Source organism: Magnolia sinica, chromosome 1 (genome assembly GCF_029962835.1).
Source record: "Magnolia sinica isolate HGM2019 chromosome 1, MsV1, whole genome shotgun sequence".
Lineage (NCBI taxonomy): Eukaryota > Viridiplantae > Streptophyta > Magnoliopsida > Magnoliales > Magnoliaceae > Magnolia > Magnolia sinica.
The window spans coordinates 117,678,031-117,692,826 of NC_080573.1; the positions used below are offsets into that span (position 1 = coordinate 117,678,031).

General features: G+C 41.7%; 1 protein-coding gene across 3 annotated transcripts; it reads right to left on the reverse strand.

Annotated features, from left to right (window-relative positions):
- Window positions 1–881: 881 nt before the first annotated feature.
- On the reverse strand, window positions 882–14,327 carry LOC131255449 (ABC transporter G family member 39-like). Of its 3 annotated transcripts, XM_058256168.1 has the most exons (24): window positions 13,632–14,327; window positions 13,365–13,485; window positions 13,158–13,246; window positions 12,959–13,043; window positions 7,014–7,173; window positions 6,850–6,926; window positions 6,353–6,406; window positions 6,159–6,249; window positions 5,740–6,041; window positions 5,230–5,511; window positions 4,824–5,140; window positions 4,558–4,718; window positions 4,363–4,466; window positions 4,118–4,274; window positions 3,904–4,026; window positions 3,697–3,824; window positions 3,257–3,589; window positions 2,881–3,171; window positions 2,694–2,777; window positions 2,431–2,564; window positions 2,117–2,344; window positions 1,825–1,996; window positions 1,487–1,741; window positions 882–1,401 (listed from the first exon to the last, which is right to left on the reverse strand). In XM_058256168.1, the coding sequence occupies exons 1-24, from the start codon at window positions 13,958–13,960 to the stop codon at window positions 1,144–1,146; spliced, it is 4,335 nt and encodes a 1,444-aa protein (XP_058112151.1). In that variant the 5' UTR covers window positions 13,961–14,327; the 3' UTR covers window positions 882–1,143. The 3 variants fall into 3 exon arrangements, with proteins under 3 accessions (XP_058112151.1, XP_058112170.1, XP_058112161.1); XM_058256187.1 differs by lacking the exons at window positions 12,959–13,043; window positions 13,365–13,485; window positions 13,632–14,327 and having other exon boundaries at window positions 885–1,401; window positions 13,158–13,176; XM_058256178.1 differs by lacking the exons at window positions 12,959–13,043; window positions 13,158–13,246; window positions 13,365–13,485; window positions 13,632–14,327 and adding an exon at window positions 7,295–8,663 and having other exon boundaries at window positions 885–1,401.
- Window positions 14,328–14,796: the final 469 nt, after the last annotated feature.

A 14,796-nucleotide genomic window follows, 5' to 3' on the forward strand; every position in this document is an offset into this window, starting at 1 on the left:
CTATTTTTGGCCGAAAACCTTGTGCATTAGTAGACATCACGACCGTCTTTTACTATTTATAGTAAGTCGCGGATTCTAGGAGTTTTAGTTGTAGTTTGATTCTGATTTCTTTCCCATTGCTTGGTACCCCTATTTAAAGGGGTGCGAACTCGTTTTTAATCATCAATTAATCAATTTCGAATTTCTTAGAATTTATTTCTATTTTTCTGCTTTCTTTTCTCGTGGATTCGAGAAGTCTCTGTGAGGAGTCCAGAGAAGTTCCGTGGATTCGGAGTAGTTATCCTCATCGCATTCATCCCTGCGTCAACTTGCGTAAAGATTATAGACTCAGAAAAGAAAATTGGAAAAATTCTAAACCTAATTTGCATGATCAAGCGTCAGATTCAAAGGGTTGTCAAGAAAGCTTAATTGACAAAGATAATTCATTTGATGACGGGAAGGTATTGTCGACATTAATTTCATGAGGGAATTTGAACCATCAATAGATTTCAAATGACACTATCCAGATGAAGCTAAAGGGCTTCATCCAAACTTCCACAACAATAACGGCATCCAAACTTCCACAACAAAAAGCCTCACGCACACATGAGACAATATGTCCATGAATGTCCATACCATATTGCATTGAAACCAAGTTCATGCAATCCAAGAGCAACCCAATAATGCTCACAACATTGACTGTGAGTCCTACCAAATGTATTCACTACAAAATCAGATTTGGGTCATTTCCATGCCCATTTTGAGCCAAACAAGAGATCACAAAATTCCACAATTCGAATTTGTTTGTTTGGGTAGACACGATTCTGTCCGTGTGGACATGGTGTGGAATGCATCAAATGCCACGCATACACATGAAAATAAAAAATTAAAGATGGGGATTTGTATAATTCTAGTTTTTCTGTATGCTAATACAACAATAGCCTTCAACACACTTATGAAACTAAATATGGTGCATAAGAAAGTATTAAAAAGGGTTAACTATATCAAATTTCAAGAATCAACCAACAAATACTAGCATATGATATTCAAACTTCAGCCCCCTAGTTTGGATAGAAGAGCCCAAAAGCGTCATGAACTGCAGGGAGCTGAACTGATCAAACCCCATTTGATTTTGGCTTGTGAGGAAAAAATAAAAAAACCTTCTTATCTTCTTTGGAAGTTCAGCACCTTAATGGAAAAGGCAAAGACGAATGCAAAGAGTACTGCGTATCCAATGATCCCAGCGGCAATCACTCCCAGGAAGTCATGCTTGACTCCGAAGTTTTGCCTCACGAACTCCGACACTATCATGTCATTGTCCATGCGTTTGGATATGTCACCAAACTGGGAAGCGACCAATCCATACAAGGTCCAAGCAACCGGGCATGCCCAGTAGTACCATCTCCACCATATGGGAATTCTCTGTGATCAAGAGGAAAGAGTTACTCCAGATTTTATTTATTTATGAAGCATTGATATGAATGGAGAGGATTGGATAAAAACTTACGGGCCGGGGAATGATGAAGCCTGCAAACAGGTTCCACAGCGAATAGAATGCAGAGGAAACGATTGCAGCAATGTTTTCGTTGGGAGTGAGGCCGACAGCCATCATTCCGTAGCAAGTGAAATAGAGCAATGTGAAGAACATGAAGAAGAGATACCAGAAGAACTTGGCAGCCGTCCATTCGAATTGGATCATGGCATAGACGATGACCCCATATGTAACACTCTGAACAAAGATGTATGGAATCTCGACCGCCACCTGAGAAATACATTAAAATGAAGTGAGGCTAAGGTTGAAAATGGAATAACAGAGTTTTGAGAGACTGGAATGGATGTGCTTACCTGCGCAAAGGCATATGGTAGAGCTGAATACATCCCAGCAGCCCTCTCTCTATAGAAAACAGTACGTTCGATAGCCACAACTGGCTGCACTGTTGAGGCATTTTGCACTCCGAGGAAGAGAACTGCAGCATACATGGAGCCCAAGGCATTGAGCAGGTCCTGTGGAGAAGTCCTGCAAATTTCGAACATTACAGCAATGCAACCGAATCAGCTCCAAATCCAGAAGGGGAATTGACATTTAACTGTTTACTATGAGACCTAGGATCAATGATGGTTGAAGCTAATTGCTTACGTTTTGGACCCAAGATCCCAGAATATCAATCCAAACATCAAGGCGATGCCAGTCGTGAAGAGAAGCCGGACAGCAGTGTACGGCGGATTCCGCCAGTACGACATTCGCTGTTTCCATAGGCAGGCAATGCATTGTGTGATAAAGGGCTGTGAATACTGAGATGGGAAGTAGAGATCTGTGGAACCAGGGGGAGGTGAGCTCATTTCTGCAATTAGAGCTTTGTTTCTCCTGCAACAATCAGGGGAGATCACGTGAAAACTAGTACATTGTCGATTCAGATGTCGCTTATGGAAGCATTTTTAAGAAAAACTGACCTGAAAAGATCTGAATTCTTGTATATTTCAGAAAAATTCACCCCCAAAATCCCCTCCTGTGCTATGCTAGACACCTCCAACATCCATGTCGCCGGATTGTAACCATCCTTTATCTTATGGACTCCATTGATTCCCTTCATAAAATAAAACTCGATTGGATCAGTACCCATATCATAAAAAAATGGGAAAAAAAAAAGAAATAGAAAAAAGAAAAAGAAAACGAAAGAACTGATTGCATTTTCTTTATGTTCGATGGGCTTAACCTCAAAGTAGTTGATCAGATGGCTAGAGTGATGGCCCAGTGGGCCAACGTATATTTCTTCTCCTCCTCTCTTCAAAAGGAATAGCTGCAAATAGTGGATAAAAGAAATCAAAATGTGCCAATGAATTAATTGATTGAACCCACAAAGCAAATCACAAGTTGTTTTGTTTTAACTTTCTTTTAATTACCTCATCAAAAGCTTCGAATATGTCGATACTGGGCTGGTGGATTGTGCACACCACAGTTCTGCCGGTGTCCACGGTGTTCCTCACGGTTCTCATCACAATGGCTGCTGCCCTGGCATCTAGTCCAGACGTTGGCTCGTCCATGAATATTATAGATGGGTTGGCAACAAGCTCAACAGCAATAGTCAGCCTCTTTCGCTGCTCCGTCGACAGCCCATTCACGCCAGGTAGCCCGACCAGCGATTCCCTCAACGATGTTAGCTCTACAAGCTCCATGACTTCCTCAATGAACATCTGCACCCATTGGATTTATCAGTTAGCCGACACCCAACCATATATCAAGGAACCCATAAAAAAGAGAGGCAATTATGCCACCGACCTTTCTTGTGGCAGAATCTACTTCTGTTGGTAACCGAAGCCATGCAGAGTAAACGAGAGATTCATAGACTGTAACATGAGGAGAGTGGATGTCGTTCTGTTCACAGTATCCCGATATCCGAGTGAATGTTTCTTGCTTCTTGGGGTAGCCAGATATGGTGATGTTTCCTTCTATGTATCCACCTGTCTTCCTTCCGGCCAACACATCCATCAGCGTAGTCTTACCAGCACCGCTGACACCCATCAGAGCTGTAAGTACTCCTGGCCTGAAAGTTCCACTTACTCCCTTCAGAAGCTCTAATCGATCTTCTGGAAAACCTTGAGCTTTCATTTCCTACAGATTTTACATTCTCTCTTAGTTTCACTATAGATTGTCAGAGAAGAAGGAAGATTTTGACTTCCTCACATGAATCTATCATTTATTTGAAGTTTTGGGTTTACCTGCGGCATGTCTACGGAATATCTAACATTATCGAAGGTGATGGAAAGGGGTGCAAAAGGAAGAACCATGCCCTTCTTATTGCTCTTACTAGCACAATCGGTGGCTTCTGTCATTCTAATTTCATTGCCTGTCATTGAGATTTTTCGAATTGATTTAGATGAGCCCCACAGGGGAAAAAAACAATGTTAATCAACTGATCTTATTACCAATACATGCAGAAGAGCTTGTTCTCCTGGTTGACAGCTCCACCTCTTCGACTTCTCCGGTTCTGTTTGCATGCTTCTCCTTCAAGGCCTCTTCAGATAGAACTGCTTGACCGCCCTTATATGCTGCAGCCATTTAACCTAATGATTAGGACTGCTAAACTTTAAACTGTGAAAACCTTGAGAATCGATGCTTGTAAGAGATGAAGATACTCACGGTTGAGATAAGTGAGAGCGGCTATGAAAAGGCCATTGAATAGGAGAATGTAACCAAACAATGCGCCGGCACCAATCCAATACCATTTTGATTCAGGAAAGATTCCACGAGACTCTAAGATTTTGAACCCTAACATTTCCGTCGAACCAGAAACAACCTGCATCGCAAATCCAGAATTAAACCTGAGATAATTCTCCAATACAAAGTAATGGTTTTTTCGCCCAGTTTGACAACGAGATTCTTACACGCTTCCAACTATGCCCAAGAAATTCATTCGTCGCAATTGCATTCTGCGCATACATCAAAGGCGAGGACCAGTAACCCCAGATCCACCATTTCTTCACATCCTCTGCAGCAAAATAACAGAGAGAGTTGAGTCCAGAGTTCATCAACAAAGGCCCTGATTTTTGTAATTTTGAATTTGAAATTGTACTCCATACTTCGTGATACAATGAATCCTCCGAGTGTCAAAACTGCAAGAAGTGCAAATGACCCAAATGTGCTTGCAACGATCATGTTCCGACCTAGTGCAGCAATTAACCGAAACAATCCAGACGCCATCTGGCTAATCAATATGAGTAGCAGATACTGTTTAAACATCCTGCAAACAGGAACAATCTACCATTACTATTGCTGACTAAACCATGAATGCAACCACGGCCTTGAAATAAGCTCGCAGAGGATCTCAAATTTCATTCTATCGCACCTCCCAGCATTTGGGTCATAGCCGATGACATAATAAGTGAGGGCAATCCAAATAGCGACTTCTGCAAACGAAATGGGAATCTTGAGGATCCATGTAGGCAGAGAGTATGCCCATGAAGGATAGAAGCGGAAGTCTCTTTGCTTGTAGAACACAGGAAGCTTTGCGATTGTCATGGCGAGCTCTGAGAACCCATTAAACATAAGGGAGATGAGCGTGAAAAAGAGAGCACCCATAAATGTTGATCCATCGGATATCGAATTGTGGTGCATTTTGGTACGGAAGAAGACTGTCATAGTGATTAAAGCGACGACTAACAGCTGGAATCAGAACAGAAACAGAATAAGGTATAGGACTTTAAGGGAATAGAATTCGAGAACGGCACAAGGAATGTAACACCGTTACTCACTTGCATCATTTTGAAGATGTAGACAAATGAGTTCCTCTTCATAAGCAACAATTCCCTTGAAACACATGCTTTCAGCAATTCCTTCTTGCTGATACCATATTCAGATGTCGTCAAAGCAGCAGGATGGCTCTTGCTCTTATCAAACGGGGTGCTGAGTTCTTCTCCTATTTTACGACCGACATGGAATGATTGGAATGCATTGGCGAATTCCTTGATGGGAATGTTTCTGTATGGTTCATCTCTACGTGCCCAGTACTGCCGCTGATCTTTTCTTGATGTCACCTGGTGATGCGAAAGAACTCATTTTTAGATTGGCTGTTCTATTCAATGGAAACAATGCATGCTTTCGCAAGATGTAGTTTTTCATTTGATGACTGATTCTAAGCATGGAACTAAATCACAGCTTGGAGTATAACTCAATCCTGGCAAAACTGAGTCGACTTGGATGAGTCTGACTCGTTGCCGATGAGTTTTGATTCCCATGTATCTGAATGAGTTGGTCCAACTTACTTCCTGCAAGAAGTCGGCGACACCTTTCCTCTCGGGGCATTTGAAACCCATGGATTCAAAGAACTCGAGCACATTCTCACGGGGACCCTGGTAAACGACCTGCCCGTCAGAGAGGAGAACAATGTCATCGAAGAGGTCATAAGTCTCCGGAGCTGGCTGAAGCAGTGCAATCAGTGCTGTCCCACCGAGAATGTGAATTGACTGTCTCAGGGAATTCACAATCTGGAAAGTGGTAGAGCTGTCCAGACCAGTCGATATCTCATCCATGAAAAGGGCCTTCGCAGGTCCGACAAGCATCTCACCTTTACCAATAGGAATTCAATCCAATTAACCTAAAACCAGTAAAAATCACTAGGGCAATGGACAATCTCCAAGTCTAAGAAAGATATATGAGGTGTTCATTTTTTTAGTATTTCTACCTGTCGTAACACGCTTCTTTTGTCCTCCTGATATGCCCCTCAGCATTTGATCCCCTACCATGGTATCGGCACATACTTCCAGTCCCAAAATCTACAGTTTGAGAAGCAATAAAAGGCGATAAATTTATGCTTCAGAAAGATCTTCTATAAGATATAAGTAAAAAAATAAAATGCATTTTTGTCGCAACACATACCTTCAGAATATAATCCGTGATGACACTTTCCTTCTGCCCTTCAAGCGATGCAGCCTGCATAAATACAACAATTAAAGAGAAACAAAAATTCCCAATTCTTTCAAATATTGAAAGACCCACAACTCTTTCTATTGCAGATTTATAATTTACAAACTTGTTAAAAATTCATAAACAAAGATGAACTGGACATGGGAAATTGTAGCTCATTCGAAGCATGCCAGATGGAAAGGATGATGGGGATATTCATAAATTATCCATCAATAGAACTAAAACCTCATTAAGAGAAAGATGAGAAGGAAAATTCCTAAGGTGAAGGAAAGTCCATGAAGTTTTTGTTTTTTTTTTTTTCAGAGAACCAAATATCATGAAATTTCATGACAATTTGCATAAGATTGGATGGATTAATCATGAAATATCATGATATTTGGTGCAACAAACCACACTATAAATCTTTAAGAAAAAAAAAATCAGTTGAAAACAATGTTCTCTATTTTCACCTTCATGAAGATGTCAAGGTCGGGATCCGGCTTAATGTTTGCTGCTTTTTCCCTTCTTGACAACTCCATCAACATCTCTGCAAATAGTTTTAGAAACCAAAACTATTATAATTCCAAGTCCACAACCTCTCTCAACTCAACTGAAACTGTTCACTTCAACATACCGTGACGGGTCCCGACTCCTTGGCATCGAGCAGAGAAAGCCAAGGTCTCTCTCACTGTCATTTCCCCAATATGAAGATCATGTTGACTGATATAAGCCGATGTCCTTTGAGGGACGAACTCCTCCATCCCATGGCCATTGTAAGCTACTCTTCCAGAAACCTGATGTTTGAGAAAAACCCAAATCAGTTTTGTATCAAACTGATGAAATATTTCCCAAAAATTTCATTATAATTACAAGTCCAGTCTGCCATGATGATAAGAAAAAACATAGTATATCTACCTTGATGTAGAGCGGGTCACAGACACTTTAATGTCCAAGATAGACCAGAGAAGGCCTGATCGAAAGCGGTAGTGATCGGGATCGTCGGATCCCTGAAACAGGCCTATCTCACAAACCGGAATGAGTTATTCGACGTACCATATATGATTTTTGGGTAGGAGAATCTACTTTAGCCACCCAAACCACTATGCTGGGTTGCCCACACCTAATTTGCAAGATTTCATCAGATCGACGGTCGAAAGTCTTTTTTAATTTCGTTTTTACTATTTATAGTAAGTTTTTGTTCGATCATAACTCTTCATCCTTTGAGCTTCATGAGTTGTGTCCAACATGACAAGGACAAAGAAAATTTAGGAGAATAACGTGATTAGGCCAAATAGGACACTTGGCTGAAAACCATGAAGCCTAGCAGGAATCATTATCGTCTATAAATAATAAGTTTACTATTTATAGTAAGTCACGAATTTAGGGAGGTTGAGTTGGAGTTTGATTTTGAAACTTCTTCCTAGGTTGACAAACATTCATGAAAGACTTTTCATGGGTTGACAACCTTATATCGTCGATTCATGCAGAATTTCAACATGATGGTCGCACCTATTACAGATTGCATAAAAAAGAGACCATTTTAGTGGACCGATGAGGCTGACAAGAGCTTTGCTCAAATCAAGCATCGATTGTCCACAACACCGGTCTTGGTTCTTCCCAGTTTTGACAAGTTGTTTGTGGCTGAGTGTGACATCTCATATGTCGGAATTGGAGGAGTCTTATCACAGAAAGACAGGCTTGTAGCCTTCTACAACGAGAAGGTCAATGAAGTCCGAAAGAAGTGGTTGACATATGAGCTTGAGCTATATGCAGTTGTTCAAGCGCTGCGACATTGGCGGCATTATTTGATTCAGAGAGAGTTTGTTCTCTACACTGACCACCAAGCCTTAAAGTTTATTAATAGTTAGGCTAAAGTGAATCATGTGCATGCTAGATGGGTTGCGTTTTTATAAGAATTCACGTTCGTTTTGAAGCACAAGTCAAGGCAGCAGAACAAGGTGGCTGATGCGCTTAGCCGTCGTGTATCACTACTTGTTATGATGAGCAATGAGATGGTCAGCATCGACTGTCTCAAGGAACTATAAGCCGAGAACGAGGACTTCAAGGATACATGGATGGGGTTCCAAGAAGGTCATCCCAGTGACCTACATATGCAAGACGGTTTTCCCTTCGAAGGGAATCGTCTGTGCATCCTCCAAAGTTCTCTGAGAGAGCAGATTATTCACAAGCTATATAGAGGTGGCCTTGGCGAACACCTTGGGCGAGACAAGTCGTGGGCTCTTATGGAGGAGCGGTATTACTGGCCGCAATTGGTACATGACATGGGTAAAGCAGTGTAGCACTATAATGTTTATTAGACATTTAAAAGACGGTCTCAGAATACGAGCCTCTACACCCCGTTAATTGTGCCTAATGGCCATTGAGAGGATTTATCTATGGACTTCGTGCTTGGTTTCCTACGAACACAGCGCGGCGTGGATTCGGTGTTCATGGTGGTAGATTGTTTCTCAAAGATGACTTATTTTATCCCATGCAAGAAGACCCTCGATGCAACACTTATGGCAGACTTTGTGGAATTAATTTGGTAAACAACTTTAGTTCAACAGTGCCTACCACCTACAGACTGATGGGCAGACTGAAGTTGTGAATTGCATGTTGTGAAACCTCCTTCAATGTATTCCGGGTGATAAACCGAAGCAGTAGGATTTAGCTTTGTCTCAAGAAAAATTTGCATTCAATAACATGGTGAACCGCTCAATAGGGAAGTCCCCATTTCATATTGTTTACAGTCGATTGCCTCACCACACACTGGGCTTGATCCCTTTGCCCAAGATCCCAGGCATGAGTATTGTAGCAGAACATATGGTGGACCGAATCGTGGGCATTCATGCGGATGTACAAGCCAAGTTGCATGCCTCGAACGATAATTACAAGGAGCAAGCTAACGAGTATTGGTGATGAAAAGTGTTCGAGGTGGGATTCTCTAAATGAAATGCTTTCTATTTTTGACAGTCCCAACGAAGGGGATTCTCCATTCCGGTTGTAGAACTGACGCCCGCCCCTAAGAAATAGATTGATTTAAGTCAGTATATTGATGATTGGGATGAGAAAGCAAAAAAACCTTAGCAAGCTCAAGCCAATGGATATGGTAGAGGAGCGAAAGTGGCCGGCGGCAGTGCAGAGCTATAAGGAGTGAAGCCCAAACACATCGGCTCCTACGTAGATCAAATATATTTGATCGAATCATGTCATGAAGGGATTCGACTCGTACCGTCAACTCGAATTTGAATAGAAAAAGAATATGTTCGATTACTTGTCGATCCCTTCCCAGATTTGCAGGTTCTACCATATTCTTATAAAAAAAAAAAAAAAAAAAACTGCCCCGCCCCCCCGAAGGGGCTATTCCTTTGAGCTTTATCAAATCTACCACATGCTCCACCGCTTGTGCAGGCCCTTGTCAATTCCTTTGAGTTTCATTCTTGTGAACATACTCTTCAGGTGGGATACTTAAGGCGTTAGCTACAACACTGCACGGGTCAATACGCACACTCATAAGGAGTTTCATCCGACATTAGTTCACATGCAACAATTGCCCTCGTTTTTATGCTCAGTATTCTACTTCTGGACTTGATCTAGATACAACCAAAAACTTCTTTCTTTCCATGGGTTGATGGGTTCCCGTTTTCCTTTAGCCTTCTTCTTAGTACTTTCCTTGCAACCAAGCGCCGAACCATGTTCTTTCTTCTCCAAATGCCATAGCAAACGACGAACCTCATCCTCAATATCGTGGAAAGAAAGACCAATCACCTTTCCTACTTCTATGATTCTTGCTCCACCACTTGTGCAGGCCCTTGTCAATTCCTTTGAGTTTCATTCTTGTGAACGTACTCTTCAGGTGGGATACTTAAGGCGTTAGCTACAACACTGCACGGGTCAATACGCACACTCATAAGGAGTTTCATCCGACATTAGTTCACATGCAACAATTGCCCTCGTTTTTATGCTCAGTATTCTACTTCTGGACTTGATCTAGATACAACCGAAAACTTCTTTCTTTTCCATGGGTTGATAAGTTCCCGTTTTCCTTTAGCCTTCTTCTTAGTACTTTCCTTGCAACCAAGCGCCGAACCATGTTCCTTCTTCTCCAAATGCCATAGCAAACGACGAACCTCATCCTCAATATCGCAGAAAGAAAGACCAATCACCTTTCCTACTTCCATGATTCTATCTTCAATCCTTCTCTTAGCCTCAATTTCCTTCAACCCAACCCTCTTCCAAATCTCTCACTCCATCACTTTTGGATCTAGATCCAGAACGTGCTCGGGAGCTCCCTCGGCGAGATGGGCTTCCTGATCAGGAATCGGCTCTGGCTCGGAGGAATCACCCTCATCTTCACCCTCATCCTCCTTAGATGGGCTCTGGCTCAAAGAGGAAGAAATATCAGATTCATCATCATTGCTTTGGTCCTCCCCCATTGATGTGAATAGGGGGGCACTGCCCGAATACGATGGGGGGCGGTGCATAGAAGAGAAACCATTCTTTCCCCTACGGCTCTGGTGGGTTCCCTTAACCAAGCCACTGCCTATGAGTCGCCGGCTCATTCTTCAACATGCACACGGTCAGAGATTTCTCCTCCCCCTACTTGGGAGCTCACAGTTTCATGTTCCTTGATCCGTCTTAGGGCCAAGTGGCAGCCTCGACACAAGTGGAAGTGCGATGTGTCTCGAAACTCAGGAGACGCATAAACCTCGAATCTTGCCAGAATGAATAGGTATAGGGGCTATTTGTTCTCGAATCATAAGGGGTGGGCCATCTATGCACTGGAGGTCGGAATCACGGTTACGAACGTCAGCCGAATGAATATCTTTTGTTTTCTGTTTCGAATCGGTTGAAAAGCCCTTCTTTGAAGTTCCTCCTAGATACATGGCTTACATACCCAGCTCAACATTCTTGGAAAACAATCAAATCGCCATGTAATGCATCAATAGTTTTTTTTTTTGTACCTAATAGGATCGAATTCTAATAGATAGTAGGCATAAATAGGAGGACAATACACGCGGATAAATGAAAGGAACGCGACAACAACGCCATATAAAAATCGTGAGCCGATCTAAGGACATTTTGTTTAAAATAATTGGGAATAACAAACAATCTAAGTTTCCGAGCCCCCTCTACCAAGCTCATGAGCTTATTATCCTAGGTCAGAACAAGTTGATAAGATCTCCTTTTTTACATCCCCATGCCCCTCCTGTGTAGAGACATGGGGGCGCAAAAAGTTCGGTCGAATGGGACAAGACCAAATCGGCTGGATCTGTGGAATTTGAACGGATCAGATCCAATCGGATTTAATCGTAGCTTCAGGTTCAGGTTTCGTACCCGTCGGCCCCCCCATCACCAGTTTCTGCTCAATGACCCAACATGCCCCTACCTCTGCATCACAACGCCTCCCCCGGAAGGAAAATGAGTTCCATTCTATGGTTCCATCCCGGTTCAGGGCTCACCATCGCTAAAACTTCTCCTTTCAATTAGTCGAATTCTAGTGGTTTGAGGGAGGGGTGGAGCATGCCCCCCCAAAGGCGGACTTTACCCTGGACTGAAGATAATAGAAAGCTGCACCTTTCACTATGGTATTTTCTCATACTCCATATGTTTTTAGAAAAACTTATTGGTTCATTTTTTGTATCATTTTTCGAAATTGATTCATTTAATCGCGCCTGAAACTTTTTTAGTTGAAATATCTTTCTCAATCTAATGTCAATAATGAGCATTCGGTTATCCTTCCTTCCCTTTCGGGCATATCGAGCCCACCCCTCTCTAAGGTGGTGAAAGGGGTCTACTGATCATCCAGATACTGCTCCCTTTTTAGAGATAAGGAAGCATTCCAACATCGGTCTACTTCGGGACTGTTGGGACAATAGGTGTAAACCAGTTGATTGTCTAGGTAATAGGCACTACTAAGTATTTACATAGCATACATCTATATAGATGCCTCCTCTTACCACACCTATCTCTTCATGGAATTGCAGTCAAGGTTGAACTTGCCCTTAGTATTTAGGCTTAAGGCGCACACTTTCATTAGTCACTAAGCTGCGACCTAAAAGATTGCCTTCTTCATATCATTTTGATTTGATCGGGTGCACCAAGGTTTGGAACCCTTTTTGTGACCATTCTTCCTCATTTTCTTCCTCCCGTTCTTCCAAATGGTCCGTCAATTTGTATGACCATCGAGGAACCTTTTTACTGATTTCTCAACGTCGACTTGAATAGGAACTGGCCCTTTCTCATGTTGGGAAATCGATGAATCAAATAGATGTGCGAAGTGACCTGGCTTCCCACACCCGTAACACGCCATTGTTCGCGATCTGTTTTGTGGGAACTTCTGAATATTCCTCTTCTTGTCGCTACTACGTCATTTTCCTTAGGTTTGGTATCACTATTTAAAGGGTTGTAAATTTGTTTTTATCATCAATCAATTTATTTTCGAATTCATTATAATTTATTTCTCCTCATGGACTCGAGGAATCTCTGTGAGGAATCTAAAGAAGCTCCATAGATTTGGAGTAGTTATCCTTGCGGAAGACGGTGGTCGACCTCATCACGTTCATCCCTACATCATACCTTCAGTTCTTTATCAAGCTTTCCTGCCAAAGCTAATAGCAAAGTGGTCTTCCCTGATCCTGGAGGCCCTAAAAGCAGAGTCATTCTGCAAATTCCAGATTTGAATCAATCTCCCATCGACCCAGGAATTCATACTATGAATTGAAACATCAATACGTGCATAACCCAGTTTGTAATTCGACGAGCCTTCTTCTCTTACCTGCAAGGCTTTATAATTCCACTAACGTCATGAAGGATTGATACTGGTTTCTTTCGGCTCGGAAGAATGTGGAGATAATTCAGGAATCCCTTTGAAAAACAAAAGAGAAAAAATCAACAGTCAGTTCATACAGTTGGAGAAAGAGTACTACATCCCAAACAAGCATTTTCATTGAATCCAATTCGGAGATTTATGTATATGAATTACCTCGAGTATATTAAAGGTGAAATTGAGGACGGTCGGTAAACCTCTACTACCGACATAGGCTTCTGCTCCAATATTCAAATTCTCGTAGCGGACTTCAATTGTTGGCATCTCAATTCCAACTCTGTTAGAAAAAACCGAAGAACGGAAAAAAGGGAACATTGACTGTCAATTTCAGCAGAATTCCACAAAAAAATTTGGAAACAAAAATTCAAGCAACCTATCTTTTAAAAGAAGAAAACCAGGCGGAAATAGACAAGAAGAGCTCACCTATCGATTCGGTTCTTCAGCTTCAACAGGAACTTCTCATTGTCCTCCTCGGCGACTCTAACCAATCTCTCCAATACGGTCTTCTTGTCTTGAAACCCGAGATGCCGAATGTCGACTTCCTTGTGCTCCTCACCAGCAACTCCACTCAGTATCCCTTTCCTAATTCGATCGTACGTCGGAAGCTTCTCGAGAGCGGCCCACTTCAGAGCTTCTTCGTCATCTTCCTCACGAAAAGACTGCGAGAAAACACTATCGACGGTGGTGTTCCTCCACATCGAAGAGCCATTCCGCCGCAAACTTCCCACTCTATAAAGGTCCGTATTGTCCATCGAAATTCCCAACAAAAACCCACCAAAACTAAGAATTGCTAATGCGCATAGCCTCAGCTACTGATTTCTAGAGCTCGAAAAACACAGAGAGAGACGGGTTTTTTTTTTTTTTTTTTCTCGAACAAAACCACCAAAAACCCAGAAATATTCTTCAAGCCTGAGTACAGGAAACTTGAATTTACAATGAAAATAGAGCTTGAAAAACACAGAATGAAAGATGAGTTTTTCTTCGGAAACAAAAACCACCAAAACCCAGAAAGGATTTCCAAATCTCAATGCAAGAGAGATGAAATCCAAATCACGATAGATTGGAAGAGGAGATGGGTTTCTGCTTTGTTTTTTTTTTTTTTCAGTAACAGGGCTTTTTGAACCAAGGATATGAGAAGGGTGATGGGTTTGAAGGAGGGAGAAGGGATAGTATTTAAAAGAAGCAAATTGGCTGGTGTACCTCACAAGCCAAAGTTGTACGAACGGTCCAGAGGAGATCAAAGTTACATGGCGACACAGTGATGTATTTATTATATCTATACTGTTCATCTATTTTTAGATGTCATTTTAGATTATTATAAAAAAAATTAAATCATATCTAAAAATCATCTGGACCACTCCATAAATATCAGCGGAGATAGTGATTTTCACTGTTAAACAATTTTTAGGGCCCACTGTAACGTTTATTTTACATCCAATGTGTTCATAAGATCAAAAATACCTGAATGAGAAGGGAAAAAAATTTCATATTGATCCTATGATCTCAAAAAGGGTTCAATGGTATACGTCCAATCCCCTACTAGTTTTTGTAGTGTGGACCGCTTGATATTTAGATTTGTCTTATTTTT

Excerpts from the sequence above, each read along its gene's own strand:
- LOC131255449 (XM_058256168.1), bottom strand. The coding sequence starts at position 13,960 with ATGGACAATACGGACCTTTATAGAGTGGGAAGTTTGCGGCGGAATGGC. Across the intron at positions 4,719-4,823 it reads TATGACCCAAATGCTGGGAG|GATGTTTAAACAGTATCTGC; the intron begins GTGCGATAGAAT and ends TCCTGTTTGCAG. Across the intron at positions 3,825-3,903 it reads AAGCTCTTCTGCATGTATTG|GCAATGAAATTAGAATGACA; the intron begins GTAATAAGATCA and ends TCTCAATGACAG.